This window comes from Leptodactylus fuscus, chromosome 3 (genome assembly GCF_031893055.1).
Source record: "Leptodactylus fuscus isolate aLepFus1 chromosome 3, aLepFus1.hap2, whole genome shotgun sequence".
Lineage (NCBI taxonomy): Eukaryota > Metazoa > Chordata > Amphibia > Anura > Leptodactylidae > Leptodactylus > Leptodactylus fuscus.
The window spans coordinates 142,091,761-142,110,300 of record NC_134267.1 but is presented as its reverse complement, the minus strand read 5'-3'; the positions used below and the strand labels follow the sequence as shown (position 1 = coordinate 142,110,300).

General features: G+C 39.8%; 1 protein-coding gene across 1 annotated transcript in view; it reads left to right on the top strand.

Moving 5' to 3' along the window:
- LOC142197824 (major facilitator superfamily domain-containing protein 8-like) overlaps positions 1-14,929 on the top strand; it is a 34,248-nt gene extending 19,319 nt beyond the window's left edge. The window contains exons 8-13 of the mRNA XM_075268437.1: positions 1,012-1,085; positions 1,161-1,244; positions 4,533-4,662; positions 6,370-6,492; positions 13,800-13,930; positions 14,579-14,929. Coding sequence (XP_075124538.1) covers positions 1,012-1,085; positions 1,161-1,244; positions 4,533-4,662; positions 6,370-6,492; positions 13,800-13,930; positions 14,579-14,635 — 599 coding nt within the window. The 3' untranslated portion in view covers positions 14,636-14,929. The remainder of the gene's footprint in view (positions 1-1,011; positions 1,086-1,160; positions 1,245-4,532; positions 4,663-6,369; positions 6,493-13,799; positions 13,931-14,578) is intronic.
- The last annotated feature ends 3,611 nt before the right edge of the window (positions 14,930-18,540 follow it).

Below are 18,540 nucleotides of genomic sequence, written 5' to 3'. Positions count from 1 at the left end.
TCACCTGACCAAGTTCAAAGTCTGTCAGTTCCGCGGAGCGCCCCATTCTGCTCTCTCACAATGTCTAATGTCTACTGAGGTCGCTGATATGGAGTACCTGGCAGTAGGTGGCAGCACAATGCACCTAATATGAAAAATGTATGTTTTGGGGGGTGTCTGGATACTTTTGATCACATAGTGTATGTAATCATCCAAAGCCTATTTCCAGGAGTACATAGGGCTAACCCTTACACTCAGTGGTTAGTATACGTAAGTAACACTAGCTTCACATTAGCAACTGGATCTCCATTTTGATCAGTTGGAGGACCAAAACGATGGAGAGCTGGACCACTACAACAGTATTACATATAGAGACACAAGGTATCTGCTTTTTCAAAACTGAAAGCGCCAGAGAAAAAAAAAGTACTCCTTGCAGGACATTTTTCTCCGCCAATTAACTGCGGTGTCTGTGACTGAGTTTTCAACAGAGACAGTGACACAGATGATAACCCAGCCTAATTATATGCCAAGTCAGATCATCTCAGCCCCTTGCCATCATTACTGTATCTGAAAGATTAACTGCTGTTTTCTTCCTGCCTATTCACATCACATCTTTACTTACATGATGTATTGACAAGACATATTATTCATGGGACATGATAGCAGAACTGTCAGTGTATGTGAAGGTTGCTCTCTGTGGGAGCCACATTGTAGTACCTAAGCATCATTGGGATTTACTTTTTGCTTCCAGTAAATTCAGTGTCAACATTGGAGGTTAAAACCCCCCATAAAACTCCTGTTCCACTTTTAAATGTGTTGTTTACTAGGAGAAAAGATGAAGAAACAAAACCCAAAATAAACTTGACCACAAACAAATGAAGACAGCTCCAGCACATTTTCATTACAAATATGTTTCCACAAATGTATACCATTAGCTATATATTAAAATATATTGAATATTTTATTATTCAAATTCTTTCTATCTGTATTACATCAGTTTTGTGTTCTCTCCCTTTCAATCTCATATTGCAGGATTGATACGGGAGGAGATTGTTGTGCTTCTGACCGCTCAGTTTGTTACATTCTTTAATCAGACGGCGCTGGAGGTGAGTATGACAGGTCTGACTAAGGAGGCAAAACAACTCGGCAATTTAGTCTGATATTTCCATATTCCTCTCTAGACCTTAGTGACACCTCTAGCTCAAACATATCTTGGATTTGAGGATCTGCAAAACTCCCTGCTATACTTTCTCTGTGGGATTGAGGTATGTAATCCTGGTATATTCTTTTAGATGATGGTTTTTGGTAAATTGTAAAGTAGAAATGTACTTAGGTATTTTCTAAACTTTGTTTAGGTTTGTATCTGTTTGACAGAATTTCAGGTAATTATACAGCCCATACACATTAGATGGTCGGCTGAACCCACCAAAATCTAATGTGCATTGTTGAATCCCTGACAGGACAGGTAAGGATCAGGCAATTGGATTTCAACTCTCCTTTTTTTTGTAAGGGAGCTAAGGCACTGATAGAGAAGCATGGCATCAGCTTAATCCTTTCTCCCATTCACTATAGATGTACTACTCAGCCAAGCAAGATAAATGTCCGCTTTATCAGTATATTGTATCAAGCCAGTAAGCTTATAGCACAGCACTAGCTGCAAGCAAGCCCCCCAAATGTGACTGAATTCATTGACAGATTTAAAGTTGTTGTCCTGGAGAAACCCTTATGGCGGTAAAGGGAGGTGTACAATAAAAATTAAAACATTCTCAGCTGTATGTTTCATGGTCTGACCTCAGTGTCCATTTGTCTATTTGGTCTTGTGGTATTGCGTGGAGACCAAACTGTAGTCTGAGTGGTTGCTAACAAGGAACTGCAACTACTTAAACCACTTATTGGTCTCAGAAGTCACATGAGGTTGAGGATGTCTGGCATCTACACACTGGCGCAAGACTGGACAGACAATGGAGCGCTGGGGACAGGTGAGTATGCTTTATTTTTTAATTTTACACCTCCCCATCCTCCACAGGTGTTACTGCAATCCCTGGTCAACCCCTCTAATCATATAATCAGGCTAGAAAGAGGAATATATATGAAAAGATAGACGGAGTTTAAACTTGAGTGCATAACGCGTCCATGGCTGGATGCTCCGTGGCTGACTGTATAACCTCGTCGTCTTACTGTATAATGGAATTGGCTAATTAGCGTCTGAATAAAAATGGACTTATTCAAAAACTACTGAGGCAATTTTTCATACAAAAGGTATGTGTGAAATACCCTTTCTAAAGGCTATGCAGGTATGGGCTTAGCTAAAAATGACTTTTCCCAATGATAGAGCCCCTTTAAAGAGGACCTTTCATGGTCCGGGGCACAGGCAGTTCTTATATACTGCTGGAAAGCCGATTCAGCGCACTGTCGGCTTTCCCGATCTGTGCCCCAGGTAAAGCGCTATCGGTCCCGGTACCATAGCTCTTCACAGTCAGAAGGGCGTTCCTGACAGTCAGTCGGTACATCCTTCTTCAAAGCAGCGCCTATCGCGCTGTACAGTGTGAGAGGGGAGGAACGCCCCCTCCCTCTGCTCACAGTGCTCGTCCATAGACGAGTATTATCAGGAGGGGAGGGGGCATTCTTCTGACTGTAAAGCGCTACGGTAGTGGCACTGATAGCGCTTTACCCGGGGCACAGATCGGGAAAGCTGACAGTGCGCTGAATTACACCATGTAATGGTGTCTGAAATCTACACCAACTACAGGCTAATGCAGATTTCAATGTAAGCACAGCGTGCGTTTGATGCATGACAGGGCCTGCACCTTGTCACAAATCAGGCTACGTCTCCAGCGGTGGAGAGAATATTAAAACTGAAACATCAGTTTTCATGAATCCTCCTATTGCTTTTGTGTATCAGGAGGGAAAATTGTCAGCGGTGTTCCAGAAGGTTGTGTTTTACATTCCTGTGGACCAAATAAGGTTTAAGGCTCACTTTTTGATTCACATGTAGCTGAGAACATAGTCCAGCTTTTTTTTCTTTTGCTGGTGATGCATTGTTACCATGCAGTTCACATGACACTATTGATAAACGCAGAGCTTTTTAGTGCCTGTAGGAGTTAAGGGCAAGGCTGCTGGGGTTGGGCGCACAGTGTTTCACGACTGCACGTCTTCATATATATCACTGTCGGATGATATCAGCACATTTTGTGATTTAAGAAACCTGCTATCCTTGCTACTAACTGTTTATAACAGGCTGTAAATTTCGAGAGTCTTGTTATTGTGTAAAGAGTTCATTACTGTCATACTGAAGGTATGAAATAAGGTAGATTTATATAGACTCGTACAATATTCTTAAAGTTATAAAGCATACGCATTTAGAACCATTTGATTTAAAGGCTGTGTAGAGTTGCTTTTAAAACGATGACGTAAGCAAAAAAGAATTTGTTAGAAAATTGATGTACAAAATATGTTAAATTTCCCCCATTATTTTTCATTTTAATTGATTCACCTTTTTTGTAATAGGTTTTTATTATAGATTTTATTTTGTTTGGTTGTTGCAGTTGGTGGCTGAGATATACTGTTGTGGTTACATTTTCACACAGGTATAAACATGGTGTACTTGGTATATCTAGTTTACTTTAACATTTTTCTGACCCGCTAGACATGTAGGTGTGGCTTCTCAAAAAAGAAGGAAGGGATAAATGCGCCAAAATTGGCGTAACATTCTGTCTCAAAGTAAGCAAACTAAAGTCTAAAAATATGAGATTTAACAACCAGCATCAATCTCTGTGATAAATTTGTCACATTTGCCACAGTGCCTAAGTTTACACTGTCTACTAGTAAATATGTGCAAAACTGAGTCATAAGGGTGGTAACACACAGTGCTGTTATCACACAGCCTGTAATGATATACAGCGGAAATTAATCGGTGATTAACTTACTAGGGACTGAAGACCTCAGCATTGACAGTGCTGGAGCCACAGGTGCCTGTAAGCCTAAAGCGGAATTTTCTGTATAGACTGTGCCATAAACATAAAGCTGCACAGCATGTAATAATATGTAGCTGAAATTGGTGTTTCAATTAAACTGGATTCACACTGCATTTTTGCCCCTCCCCCCCCCCCCCCCCAAAAAAAAAAAAAAAAAAAAAAGCATTCTTTTATAAAGAAAAAAAAAAGCATGCATTTTTCTTGGGGAAAAAAAGGCACAGTGTACACCCAAAAGTGAAACATTAGTGTCCAAACCCAGGATGTTTTGGTAGCTATATCTATGTACATTGGCAGACAACACTCTCACATTTGTTAATTAGAAATGGCCTGTAATTAATCAGGGTACCTACGGGTAAAGGCATACTAGGCACATGGATGTAGTTATAACTGTAGTCAGTTCTGGGGTCACAGGAGCCATCAATAATAAGTAATAAGTGACACTGATTAATTCTAGGCTATTTCTCATTATTGACTGTGCCCAAGGACATGAAAGATCATCTTGAAAGCATCCAGTCCAGATTGTGTAATCTAAATAGACTTTTTTTTTTAAATTACATTTTTGTGTGTTTGTGCCTGCAGATGCTTATCGGTTTCCTTGTGGTGCGTAGCTTTAGCCGATGTTGTTCAGATCGCAAGCTCCTGGTGTTTGGACTTTTTATCAGTAACATATCCTGCATTTGGTGTCTCCTGTTCTTGGCAAAACCCAAAGGTTAATTGATCACATTTTAAAGTTGTCTTTTTAGTATTTTACATGTTAATTTGAGTGTGTCTTTATTAAAAATCACTTGGATATTTTTAACTTTTTAACCTAGAAATACTCAACACTAGAGTTAATGGCCAACAGATACTTCAAAACACATTGGTATACCTATCTAGTATCAAGGCTAGTAAAACAATGAATAATGTCCACAAAAATATAAACTGGACAAAAATATACTTTATTTATTAGCTACTTGAGCAGAAAAATAATTTGTTTAAAATCAATAAAAAAACATAGAAAACAATACATAAGTGGGAGTCACAGTGAGAAGAGCACAAAGAGTAATCATGATACACACATATACCATAGAGGGGTCAGAGTAGCTGAAGTGTGTGCTGTTATAATTCACCAAATATATAAGTATGCACAATAGTTTAAAGATTGTGGATCCAAAAATGTTAGCTGCAATAAAGCAAGTGCAAGTGTATAAATATATAGATCAGAATACATTATCCACAAAGCATTTTACTTAAGATGTATCTAGCTTCATGAATGAATCAATAGAGTGCAAGACTAGCATGTGCAAATAGCAAATAAAACACTAGCCACAATTATATGTGCCTGCATACATAAGGATATACTCAAACTCCCCAGATACAAGTATATAGAGTATTGTGCTCACCACTGTGACTCCCACTCAGAGCCCTGACGTACGTTTCGCACCCATCGTCAGGGGGCTACCCGCTCCCACTTATGTATTGTTTTCTATGTTTTTAATTGATTTAAAACAAATTCTTTTTCTGCTCAAGTAGCTAATAAATAAAGTATATTTTTGTACAGTTTATATTTTCGTGGACATTATTCATTTTTTTCTCTTTTTAGTTTACAAATTTAGAATTTTGTTATCTATCAAATTTAGAAATTAACATTTATTACATGTAGAATAAACAAGACTTTTACAGAAAATACTGAACTGACCTTTGGCTGGATTAAGGGCCCATTTACATGACCTAGTTTGCATCTGATTTGGGGGCTGAGTTTATCATGGATTGCAAACGGATGACACGAGTGATAAATTCACGTCTATGTGGCTTCCAATCCATTCTGTACCATTTGAACATGGACCTAATGTTCATGAAAAAAGCCATGTTTTCTAATCCTGGAAAGCCTTTCCACAACTATTTATTTTGTAGAGAAATTATATTTTTTGGTTGCATCATTCACCAACTGGATCCCTGAACTATGCATTGTATAACATCTCCCTTTGCATGTTTAGCACTGAAGTTTTCCTTAGTACCATGAATTTTTGTCACCCTCTAATCCCTTGTCAGACATGCATAGACTTGCTCATATAAGAAACTAGAACCCGGTGTTGCAAGGCAGTGGTCCTAAAGATTGACGCATAGTAAAAAAGCATGAATCTGCCAAAGTGTTGTAAACTTTTAATAATCTCATTTAGTGTCAGTTTAGGTGAAAAAACTAATTCTAAATACATATCCTTAAAGATGTTGTCCAACATTTAAAAGCTGATGCTCTATCCTTAGGATAGGCCATCAGTGTGGAATCCAAATCTTGCCTTCCTTGATGCTCTGCTGAGGAATCAGACCTCCACCGATCTAGTATTAATGGGATATGACTTCAATTTTAGAAACATGGACACTGCTTAAGGGTCTCTATCATTTTTTTGATACATTATTCTGTTACTATTTATTACAGGAAGCTATGGGTTTCTACTGACAGAGTTTGTGATTGGCGTTTTTCTACAAGTACTTGGACTGCCCTTTGTATCGGTGTCACAGGTATCTTTATTCTCCAAAGTAACAGCTGAAAAAACTCAGGGTAAGCTAGTCCTCATTTCTCAAAATGAAGAATATACACCTGTTTTACAGAAATGGAAACAGTTTTTTGCTGGCCTACTACTTTAAAGTATAGTTTAACTGCGCCAGTTATATGGAGAAGCTTGTTATCTAGGTACTGTATTTCATTTTTCTCTGGGCTTCATAGAAAAGTCAAATGTGCCCCTTCTCTTTATTCAGGGGGTTGGCAGAAATACCAAATACCAATTGGGTTTTTTTCTTCTTTTGGATGAAATTGGTATATTTCATGTGAAAAAAATTTTTTATGGTACAAAGAATCATATTTTTATACTTAGATTGATGTAGACTTACTTTTGTTAGGAAACATTTTTTTCTAATAGGTCCATTTTGGAGCACAGAAAGCGAAGGGGGCTAGAAATTATTTAACATTTTATGGTGGAACAGCAATAAAACACTTTTACATTAAAGGCAGTCTATCAACAGGAAATGATCAAACTAAAGACAGTACCTTGTAGGATGATTTCTACACATTCCAAAGATGCCTTCCTTATCTTGCATCGCAGCTCCATTTCCTTTAAAATCATGATATTTATATTATGCAAATTAGCTGAAAAGGTCATTTCTTTTGCTGGGGTTTCACTCTCTGTTTTAGAGAATTGTGCTGTAGCACCCCTAAAGCCCACTTCAGCTAAGTTGCATAACAATAGAATCCTGATTTTCATGAAAATGGAGGTGCAGTGTAGAATAAGAAAGGCACCTTTGGAAATTATAACAGCAACCCAAGAAGATACCGTAATTAGTCTTATACAGATTTTCCTGCTGATCGCCTCCCTTTAAGTAAATGGTATGTGGTAATATACACTCACCGGCCACTTTATTAGGTACACCTGTCCAACTGCTCGTTAACACTTAATTTCTAATCAGCCAATCACATGGCAGCAACTCAGTGCATTTAGGCATGTAGACATGGTCAAGACAATCTCCTGCAGTTCAAACCGAGCATCAGTATGGGGAAGAAAGGTGATTTGAGTGCCTTTGAACGTGGCATGGTTGTTGGTGCCAGAAGGGCTGGTCTGAGTATTTCAGAAACTGCTGATCTACTGGGATTTTCACGCACAACCATCTCTAGGGTTTACAGAGAATGGTCCGAAAAAGAAAAAACATCCAGTGAGCGGCAGTTCTGTGGGCGGAAATGCGTTGTTGATGCCAGAGGTCAGAGGAGAATGGCCAGACTGGTTCGAGCTGATAGAAAGGCAACAGTGACTCAAATAGCCACCCGTTACAACCAAGATAGCCAGAAGAGCATCTCTGAACGCACAGTATGTCGAACTTTGAGGCAGATGGGCTACAGCAGCAGAAGACCACACCGGGTGCCACTCCTTTCAGCTAAGAACAGGAAACTGAGGCTACAATTTGCACAAGCTCATCGAAATTGGACAATTGAAGATTGGAAAAACGTTGCCTGGTCTGATGAGTCTCGATTTCTGCTGCGACATTCGGATGGTAGGGTCAGAATTTGGCGTCAACAACATGAAAGCATGGATCCATCCTGCCTTGTATCAACGGTTCAGGCTGGTGGTGGTGGTGTCATGGTGTGGGGAATATTTTCTTGGCACTCTTTGGGCCCCTTGGTACCAATTGAGTATCGTTGCAACGCCAAAGCCTACCTGAGTATTGTTGCTGACCATGTCCATCCCTTTATGACCACAATGTACCCAACATCTGATGGCTACTTTCAGCAGGATAATGCGCCATGTCATAAAGCTGGAATCATCTCAGACTGGTTTCTTGAACATGACAATGAGTTCACTGTACTCCAATGGCCTCCACAGTCACCAGATCTCAATCCAATAGAGCATCTTTGGGATGTGGTGGAACGGGAGATTCGCATCATGGATGTGCAGCCGACAAATCTGCGGCAACTGTGTGATGCCATCATGTCAATATGGACCAAAATCTCTGAGGAATGCTTCCAGCACCTTGTTGAATCTATGCCACGAAGAATTGAGGCAGTTCTGAAGGCAAAAGGGGGTCCAACCCGTTACTAGCATGGTGTACCTAATAAAGTGGCCAGTGAGTGTAAGTTACAACAGACTGTGATATGACTGAACATGGTGTTCTGGATAGAGATTAGTGATGAATGTACAACATTCAGGACTATTAAATTTTAATCTTCTAATACAGATCAGTTGTATCTTCTGAGATGCATAATCTCTTTTATTATTCGTTTTATTTTTATTGATAATACTGCTATTTATATTTCCTTTTAATCTGAACACTCTTGAAACTAGCCCCACTTAGTTGGGATGTCAGGTTGTGAAGCTGCAGAATACACAGTAAAAGAAAATCACTACTCCTCTGTTACAGCAGATGAGACGTTGCTTCTCCATCCGGTCCTTGTTTTGTCTTTGTCAGCTGTATGTACGTCCTACTCAGGCACTAATGCTGCTTTGCAGTACAGTACTATTCCCCCTGTACGGACTGCACAGTACCTCTCCTGTATGTATGTATGTATGTATGGATCCTGCATAGTACCACGCCTCCTGTACAGTACACTGCACAGTACCTCTCCTGTATGTATGTATGTATGTATGTATGGATCCTGCATAGTACCACGCCTCCTGTAAAGTACACTGCACAGTACCTCTCCTACTTTTTGTATTCCTCTTTGCCTGTCCTGTATGTCTGAACAAAGGAATGGACACTACACAATACCACTCCACCTGTTCTGTATGCAAATTGCACAGTACTATTCCCGTTCAGAGTTTAAGGACACGCTCATAAGAGCTGCCTGAAATATAATAGTGGTGAAGAAACAACCATGGACACTGCACAGTTCCATTCTCTTTTATGTACAGATGTGCACATCATAATTGTTCTGTTTGTCAGGACTTATGTAAGGATAATTTACTGTACCATTCTTCCTGTTCTGTTTGAATTTTGCACGGTACCTCTTCTGTATCTATGGAGATTGTACGGTACCACTACTTCTTTATGTACGACACTGAACAGTACCCCACTCCTCCTGTTCTGTATGTATGGACACTGCATTGTATCACTCATTTTATTCTCAGGGCTGCACCATCCGTAAGCTAATCCAGCCCTCAGCCCCCACTGTGTTGACCTTAAGACTCCATGTACACGACAGTGCTGTCCAAGGTAGAGACGACTTTATGTTGGAATAGGCTCGAATAACACTTGGAGTGACCATCAAGTTGCTTCCATGAGGTCCTCACTTCTATGGGGGCTTTCAATCTGTTCTGTTCCATTGACTCAGAGCAAGATAGGACCTGCTCTATATTCCTCGGAATGGAGCATTAGACACCCCCTAGGGAGAGCCTCAGCCTGTACACTCCGCCATGTGCATAAGGCCAAGTTTAATTACTAGAGTGTAAATTCTGCTCTCCTTCTCTGAACAGTCTTATCAGTAAGTGTCTTGTCACTTTCACAGTACAGGCTAACAGTGTCTCTGAACCTGCGTGGGACTTGGATGATTGATCATCAGTTTCTCAAAGTAGTTGTTTCCCCTTCCCTGTGTCCACGACACTATCTGTCTGAGTTCCCACCCCTCCCCCTTAGTGTAAATATATGTAACCCACTCAGGCGCAGCAGCATTGTAAACATGGGATTATATGTTTTCTATTATAGAGTTTTTTTGGGTTTTTTCAAAGTCTTTTAAGGTTCCTGAGGGTAGAGAAACGGGCAGTCATTTTGTGTTCTTAGTTATACCAGGAAGATCTACCTCGCACACAGTTTCTTTAAAGGGAGTCCATCACTGCCCCCAGATACTTTAAACTGCTGCCATAGTCCTGTAGATGCTGTTAACAGAAAACCATACCTTTCTTCTGTTACAGAGTCCCAGAGATGCTTAGAAAAAGTACTTCTATTCTTTATTCCAATGAGGATGTTGGAGCACGGGAAGGGGGGGGGGGTTCTTCTATTACTGAGCACTGCTGCATCATCACTAAACACGCCCATCCTACATTCAGCTCATCTCCCCCCAGGCAGTGCTTAGGATGCAGGATTGGCGTGTTTAGAGATGATGCAGCAGTGCTGAGTAGTAGAAGAAAACTCCCCCTGTTCTCTGAGATTCTCACCTGAATAAAGCATAAAAGTGCTTTTTCTCTGCATCTCTGAAACTTAAAGGGATTCTATAATTAAAATGACATTTTTTAAAAATCCCTAACATGTAGGAATAGCATTAAGAAAGGCTATTCTGCTCCTACTTTTTGAAGTCTTCACCGCACCGCTGTTCGGTAGAAATCCTGGTTTTCTTCGGTATGCAAATGAGTTCTCTCACAGCATTGGGGGCCGTCCCCAGTGCTCAAACAGCACTGGGGACATCCCCAATGCTGCGAGAGAAATCTCCAGCGTTCCCTCTATCTTCTTCCATGAGAGAACTCATTTGCATACAGAAGAAAACCAGGATTTCTACCGAGCGGCGGCGTGGTGAAGACATCTAAAGGTAGGAGAAGAATAGCCTTTCTTAAGGCTATTCCTACGTGTTAGTCAGAAAAAATTGCATTTTAATGATCGGATCCCTTTAAACTACACATAGCTGCAGTGAAGCAGCCACAAAGTGCTGCTCTAGGCTGTCATTTCATATAGTGACTACAGGAGTATCTTAACAGCATACACTCTCCTGTTAACTCTTAGCATCCTACATAGAACTACACACCATACAGTGAGAAGTAGAACTTGATCTAGGGGTAAAAGCCAGTACAGCAAAAAGGCTAGGTGCAGCTGTGCCTAATCTGTATTCATACATTCCCATAAATGTATACTGCACCGTATCTCTCCTCTTTCATATGTAACAGCCTTGCACAGTACCACTTTTGTTTTGTTTGTATGGACACTGTTATTGGAGGGGGGAGAAGGAGAAGAGCCCAAGACCTATGGTCTTGGTCAGCTGCTAGTAATAACAATTGAGTGCTCTAAACTAAGTATGTATGTGAAATAAATTGTCAAAATTGCTACATTGTGCTATGGATATATTACTAGGTCTTATGTGTGATACTCCCCCAATTGTAAGATTAAGGACACCTGTTATGGTACTATTTTTGTATTGTAAGAATGTTTTGTATTTTAAGAATGTTGTACAGTAATTGGTGTCATATTTACAATAGTTAATAAATAATCTGTAAAGAAGCAGTACAACAAATGTTCTTTAAAGCATCTGAATTGCTGCTAGTTGAATGAACAATTGAAGGAGGGAGCCAGGAGTGAAAAGTATAAGAGACAGAGAGGTAAATGGGCAAGGCGGGAAATAGTCACTGTGTAGCAAAAGCAGTGACATGAGGATACTAACTTGATGTACATTGGCAGAGGTAGCAATAACTCCTCTACAGGCATTGTAGACGCCTAATAAAGTCTCATGCCTAGTAATACTTTCTTGAATTTGCTGACCTCTGCTTTACATGGAACTCCATTGCAGGTGATTGGAGTGTTTATTACATTGCACAGCCGCCATGAAACAGATGACATGTGATGTGAAAAGGTTACCGTGTTTGCATGAGCACCACAGACCCATCAAACAGCTGTTGCAGCGAAATTCAGAATTTGATAAACCCCAAATGGACTTAACTACTTTGTCTGTAGGGTTCACATTATATCAAGTCATTAAGTAAGAAGTTCTATGTCACCATTCAGAGGAAGATAAACACGCCAATGCAAAGGAGTGGTCCATGGAGTTGTCTCGTTGTTTTCACCCAGACAACCAGCCATATATTGAAATGCTGTAGCCATGTCTCTTACAACCATGATATCTGATCAACCAGTCACATATTTAGATGACATAATATACATATAAGGCCGATAGGATGTAGCCATCAAGCTGACATGGTAAGATATGTATATACAGTATATTGGTATTTTCCATGTATTCACTGGGCAGCTGTTTGCATTTTAGATCACAAGTTCAGGATTTAACCTTAGTTAAAGTTACTTATCATAGCATGACCAATATTTCTAATTTTTTAAAAATAGTTCCACTTTTTCTAAATTAAATATAACAGAATCTCTAGTTTCCAGTTAAACGTAATTATTACAAGATTTGTTTCTGTCTAACATATTAGCGTTATGACTAATATTCATTTCTGAACATACCTGATCATAGGATAACTGATTTATTATTGATTACCAACCCGTATAATTTTCCATTTATGGATGGAGAACGATTCTATTAATGGTTTACCTGCATAAATAGTGCCCTCTTAGTACTTTGTATCTCTATCTATTATCTATTTGCATTACTTCAAAGTTCGTTCTCCTGCTTGTCTAAACATACACCTTAAAAATAAGATTATTTTTACTCTTCTTGAAAAAAAAATTGTGCAATCACTGTACATTGGGTTAATTACTATAAATTACATGTTTCTCATATTAATAGTAAGTAAGCCAATAAACCTGACATTAGTAATCCCATGTGTCTTACGTTATGGGAGCGGCTTATGACGACTTGAATTGTCTGATGCTAATCCTACCCTGCTCTGTGACATCGGAAATCAATGGGTCAGAAGTCACTCTGCTGATACTCTGATATTATACGAGTGCATTCCCACGGCTTGCACACTTAGTGGTGCGTATGAGGCCTTACACCTTCATACTAGCTTTCATAGACTCCTGTTTAACGACATTCCTTCTACATCCTGTTTTGTAAGTGATGATTCCTGCAAACCAGGATGTCTTAATGTAAATTAGGTATTCGTATTATAAAACACATAAAAATTATCAGATAAGATCAAATAAGACAAACCTATGGGAGGTGGTTCAAGATTAAAAAAAAACAAACCTTAGCTATAAGAAATGCTTACTAAAGCTGAGGTGCTTACCAAAGCCTATATTTAGCAAAAGAATTCAACCCAAGTTTATTGTAAAACTCATACCTCATAAGGTGATCATACACATTAGATGAATGATCTACAATCACACCTAGATCAGAAATAGTGAAATAGTAGATTGTTTGTGGGGACCAGTAGACTATTAGTTTATGTCAATGTAACGCACTCCTTGATTGGCAATATGCACAGCGCAGGGCTGAGGATAGGAGTTCCATGTTTATGTATGAAGAAGATATGAATGAGGTGCAAATGCAAGAATAAAAACTGTCACTTATCACTATTACCGTCTGATCCTCCCCTTTTTGTAGTTTTGTTAATACATAGTTCACCATTTTGTTACTGTGTATTAGGAATACCAAGTTTTAATTCACATTGGGACACATACTGTATCTCATATAAGGACATATAGCTATTTATAGGTTGTACTTATAGATGGACAAAACTGGAAAATATGTTAACATTTTACTTTTTACCTGTCTGCATATTGTAGGTTTCAATCATGGGCTGCGACGATCAGTCGGTGGTGTGGCTACAATCCTGGGACCATTGTGGGCAGCAGGCTTAACACAAAATCTGTATATTATGCTGGGAACTATGATGGGTCTACTACTTCTAATCAGTGTAAGAAACAGAAGTATTGCTTATATTTTGCTTGTTTACAATTGATTTTTAGAAATTTATTTTTAATATCGGGGTCCCAGAAATTCACTCAATGAATGTAGATCAAGTGATCTCTTTAGAACTTTCTGGCCTAATACACAATTATATATATATGTTTATAAACCTGGCTTTGCTGTACCTAATCCCAACACAACTTTCATTTTCTGTTCTGACGCCTGTGCTGCCAATGTTTGCTATGGATAAGTTACCATTCAGGACCATTTCTTAAAGCTGTTAAGTTGACTGCAGCCCAGATATTAGTGTGTTATGGTTCATTTAAGTGCCTCCGGTCCAGCATTTGGAAATCCAGAGGGACTGAAAATCCACCACTTTATATTGCAATGTGTTTTGGAAATTGCTATGTAAACTAGAATTTTACTAGTCCAGAAAACAGAGCAAGTATAATTAGGGGCGTAGTCATAGGAAGTGGAGCGGTTGCTACTGGGCCCCCTCTACCACAAAAAATTTACTACTATTTTAAGAGGTAGGTAGGGGCCTCGATTACATATTTTGCACTGTATCCCAGAAGCTACAAGTTATCTCTCCGAGTATAAATATTAAAGAAATCGCAAATAAATTGTGGCGTTTTTTTGTCTTTTTCTTTGTCAGGTGATGGTCATACTATCGTACAAGTACCTGGTAGACCCTACTGCATCTGAAGATTAACCATTGTGAAGAATAGTCTGTTCCTTTGATTGGATAGCAATGCACTTTAGGCTAGGCCTCAGCTATACAGTAAACTATGATAAAATAGTAGGATTGCAACAAGACTTCAGTGGGTTTTTTCCTATGGAAAAAGGAGAAAAATACATAGATTACTTGTTTATGATGGCTGCAAGCTGATTTGCAGCTTTCCCATAGAGAGAGACTCTGGGTGTGTCCATGCTGTAATTTTATCTTTACTCTGCCCTCCCTAGTCTTTCCATTGTTCAAAGAAGTGTAAATAAATAGCTGTGTGGATCAACTGTTCAGATTGGAATTATTTTTGTTAATTTGCTGTGATCTTGACCAAAAATATAGAATACCAACATAAAGATGTGTAACACTAGATTCACACCTGCGTTCAAGTTTCCGTTCAAGAGTCTGCTTGAAGGACTCCAGGAACAGAAGCCTAATCCATTCAAAAAAAGCTGTTACCTGCTAAACCTGTGAACCTAGTATAGACTATAATGGGGTCCGCCTAGTTTCTGCCTGAAAAATGCAGCCTTGATTGGCCGAATGCCCGTACACTGGCCAATCAACGCTGGTCAATGCATTTCTATAGTGAGATATAGCAGAGCCCATGCGTTGATTGGCCGAATCCCGTAGACTGGCCAATCAACGCTGGTCAATGCATTCCTATGCGAAAAAGTCAGCTCCGGCATATCGCAAGCTGACAGGGGATCTCGACATAATAAAGGTACTTGATGCCCCCAGACATGCTTCCCCTGCTGTCCCAGTTGCTTTTCAGGGTGTTGGCATCATTTCCTGGGGTGTGATAGTGGACTTAGTGACTCTCCTGAGTCGAATGGTGGGATCCCCTGTAGCAAAGCATTTTCTCCCATAGACTATAATGGGGTTCGATATTTGATTGAATAGTCGAATATTGAGCTGCTATTCGAAATGAGTATCGAATCTCGAACATTTTACTATTCGCTCATCTCTAATTGTTACGCATTTTTGTTTTGGCTGTGCCACTTATACATGTGAAGCACATTAAAACCACGTATTTTGCTTGTACAAATCAAAAATTACATCACGATGGTAAAAGCAACTGCCCATATTGCATATAGGCACACTTGCATTCCAAGGAGTTCTATGTAATTCCAATAACTGGGATTAAAATCAGTGTCCACTATGCAATACTACCCACAACCATAACATGTGCATATGCTGTGTGACTATTGCCTATCATAGGGGTCAGCAACCCCCAGTACGCATATCAGGAGTGGCACGCGAGCCTTATTTCCCTAGGATGGCAGCCCGAGTCCTCGCTGAACTGTTTCAATCGGACCAAACATGGCCGTAATGAAACCGCTATTATTATATTCTGGGATCTCTTCAGACTACAGTGTATAATAAGCGGAGCCTCAGGGGAGGTGATGAAAAACAAAAAGTTACTCACCGTCCCTGTGCTCCGGAGTTGCTCTGTGTTCTGCAGGCACTTCTGCCTAATGTAAGAGACCGCTGATAGGACTTTAGGGGTCACGTCCGGCATCATTATGCATACTGACGGCAACGTTTGCCCTATGACCCTTTCAGCAGTTGCCGACGTCAGGGAGATGCGATGAAGAGAAGAGAGCCGCCGCAGGGCACATGGAAGGTGAGTAACATTATTTTTTATGTTCGTCACTTCTCTTGGCCCCCCACTTATTATACTGTGGGGGTGTGTACTGTTTCTATTTTTCAATAGTTCTGATATGCCATTATCATAGGGTGCGAGCACCACTTTATAAAGCATTTCCATGGTTTCTGCATTCCGGTTTACAAATCACTATATAATATAACTACATAATTTAAAGGGATTCTACCATTAAACTACTGTATTGAACTACAAGAGCGGCTACCCCAAAATGGCCGTCGGCCGGCTCCTGTATTGAAATGCAAGAGCGGCTACCCAAAAATGGCAAAACCTGTTGCTGTAGGTGAGCAGGGAAATATACAACTGTGTACCAATGTATATTTGTGGATATATAACTAAATAAATTATATGTTGAGAGAGAGACCGAACATGTGTGCACACACAAGACAGAACATGTACACGGAAGGGGGAGGGAGCTGTCAGCCTGCGTGGACACCTTTGCAGGCGGATTTTGACGTGGAATCCGCCTCAAAATCCACCTGCAGAAAAGGCTCCCATTCATTTGAATTGGAGCTGCTCGTGTTTTTTTTCTCGCTAGCGATTTAAAAAAAAAAAATTTTTTCCCGATAGCGGGAAAAAGAAGAGATGCCTCTTCTTCCCACGGATTCTGCGGCACAAGACTCTCTCCTGATTTAGGCTGATTCATTTAGGCCTAATCAGGAGCGGAATGCTGCGACTGAATGCCGGTGCACTGCCGCATGAAGACTCAGCTGCTGACTGCATTACTTTTGTCTCCTCACACTGAGTGGGCCCCCAGGAGCTTGTGGCCTTGGCACTTGCTTGGGTTTGCCAGGTTCTGCATACCAATCAAGTTCATCCCCATGACGCACTAGTGGTGCTGATGACAGCCCCCTTGTCAGAAGCACAGTTACAGTTGAAGCTAAACAGCCATGATCTATGCTGTCATCACTTGAGGCTGTAAGTGCTGTGTGTCAGTAGTATAGCACACCTACCACATAAGGCATGTATGTCACCGAGGGGTTAAATATTAAACAGAATAGCTTTGTATAATACAAACTGTTCTTATGTGTTTTGCAAGTACTTCAATTCACACACAGAAACCCTATAAAGAACCATGTGTGTAGAATCTACAAGGTATGCAAACATTCAGTGTGTATTCTTCAGTTTAGTATTAACTCTGATTTTATGAAGTAGAGTATACATGTATGTGATTACAAAGAAGCAGCGTGTTGTAACCATGCCCACTATATAAAGAAACTGTATTCACACAAACAGAATACCCATCTCTGCTATCAACATGCCGACTTCTGACTTTTAGCCAATTATTTTAGAAATATGTTTTGCAGAAGATGATTGTTTTGTTTCTTAGCCCTTTAATCCTTTCCCACCGATGGCATTTTTTGATTTGTTTTTCGTTTTTGACTCCCCTCCTTCTAAACCCCATAACTTTTTTATTCCTCCGCTCCCAGTCATATGAGGTCTTAATTTTTGCGGGACAAATTTTTCTTCATGATGCCCCCATTAATTATTCTGTAGAATGTACTGGGAAAAAATTCAGAATGGGGTGGATTTGAAGAAAAAATGCATTTCTGCGACTTTCTTACGGGCTTTAGGGCATGGCTATGTAGAAAAAACCTACATGACGGGTTTTTCTGTCCGCTTGAAAAGTCGGACATCTTTACATGCGGACAGTGAAGGAAGGGCACGGAGTGCAAAAAAACGCACCCAATCGCCATTTAAATGAAGGAAAAGTGTCACGGACACAGCTAGTGTCCGCTCCTAATGTCCGTGCGAGATTTTGAAGGGACACTAGGAGCGGACACTACCTGTCGGCTCCCTAACTGTATTCTGTGAGTTAGTACAATTACAGTGATGCCTAATTAGTAGAGTAGTTTTTACATTCCACTCCCTTTTCCAAAATGAAGACACGTTTATAAAATATATTGTTTTAGCAATGCTGTATTCTAAGAGCCGTAGCTTTTACATTTTTTCAATTGATCGAGTTGTGTGGAGTCATACTTTTGCAGGATGATCTGTAGTTGTAGTTTTCATCTGTACTCAACTTTTGAATCCATTTTTAGGGGGAGACAAGATTAACAAAAAAAAACAAAATTATATATAAATTTTATATACAGTGTTACAGTGTCCAATGACATACTACCCTTTTTAGTGCAGGTTGTTTCTACCAGTGTGATACCACTTATGTGCTGGTTTGTGTATCATTTAATTTTTAACTTTATAACTCGGTTATGTGCTCTAGAAAGGCACC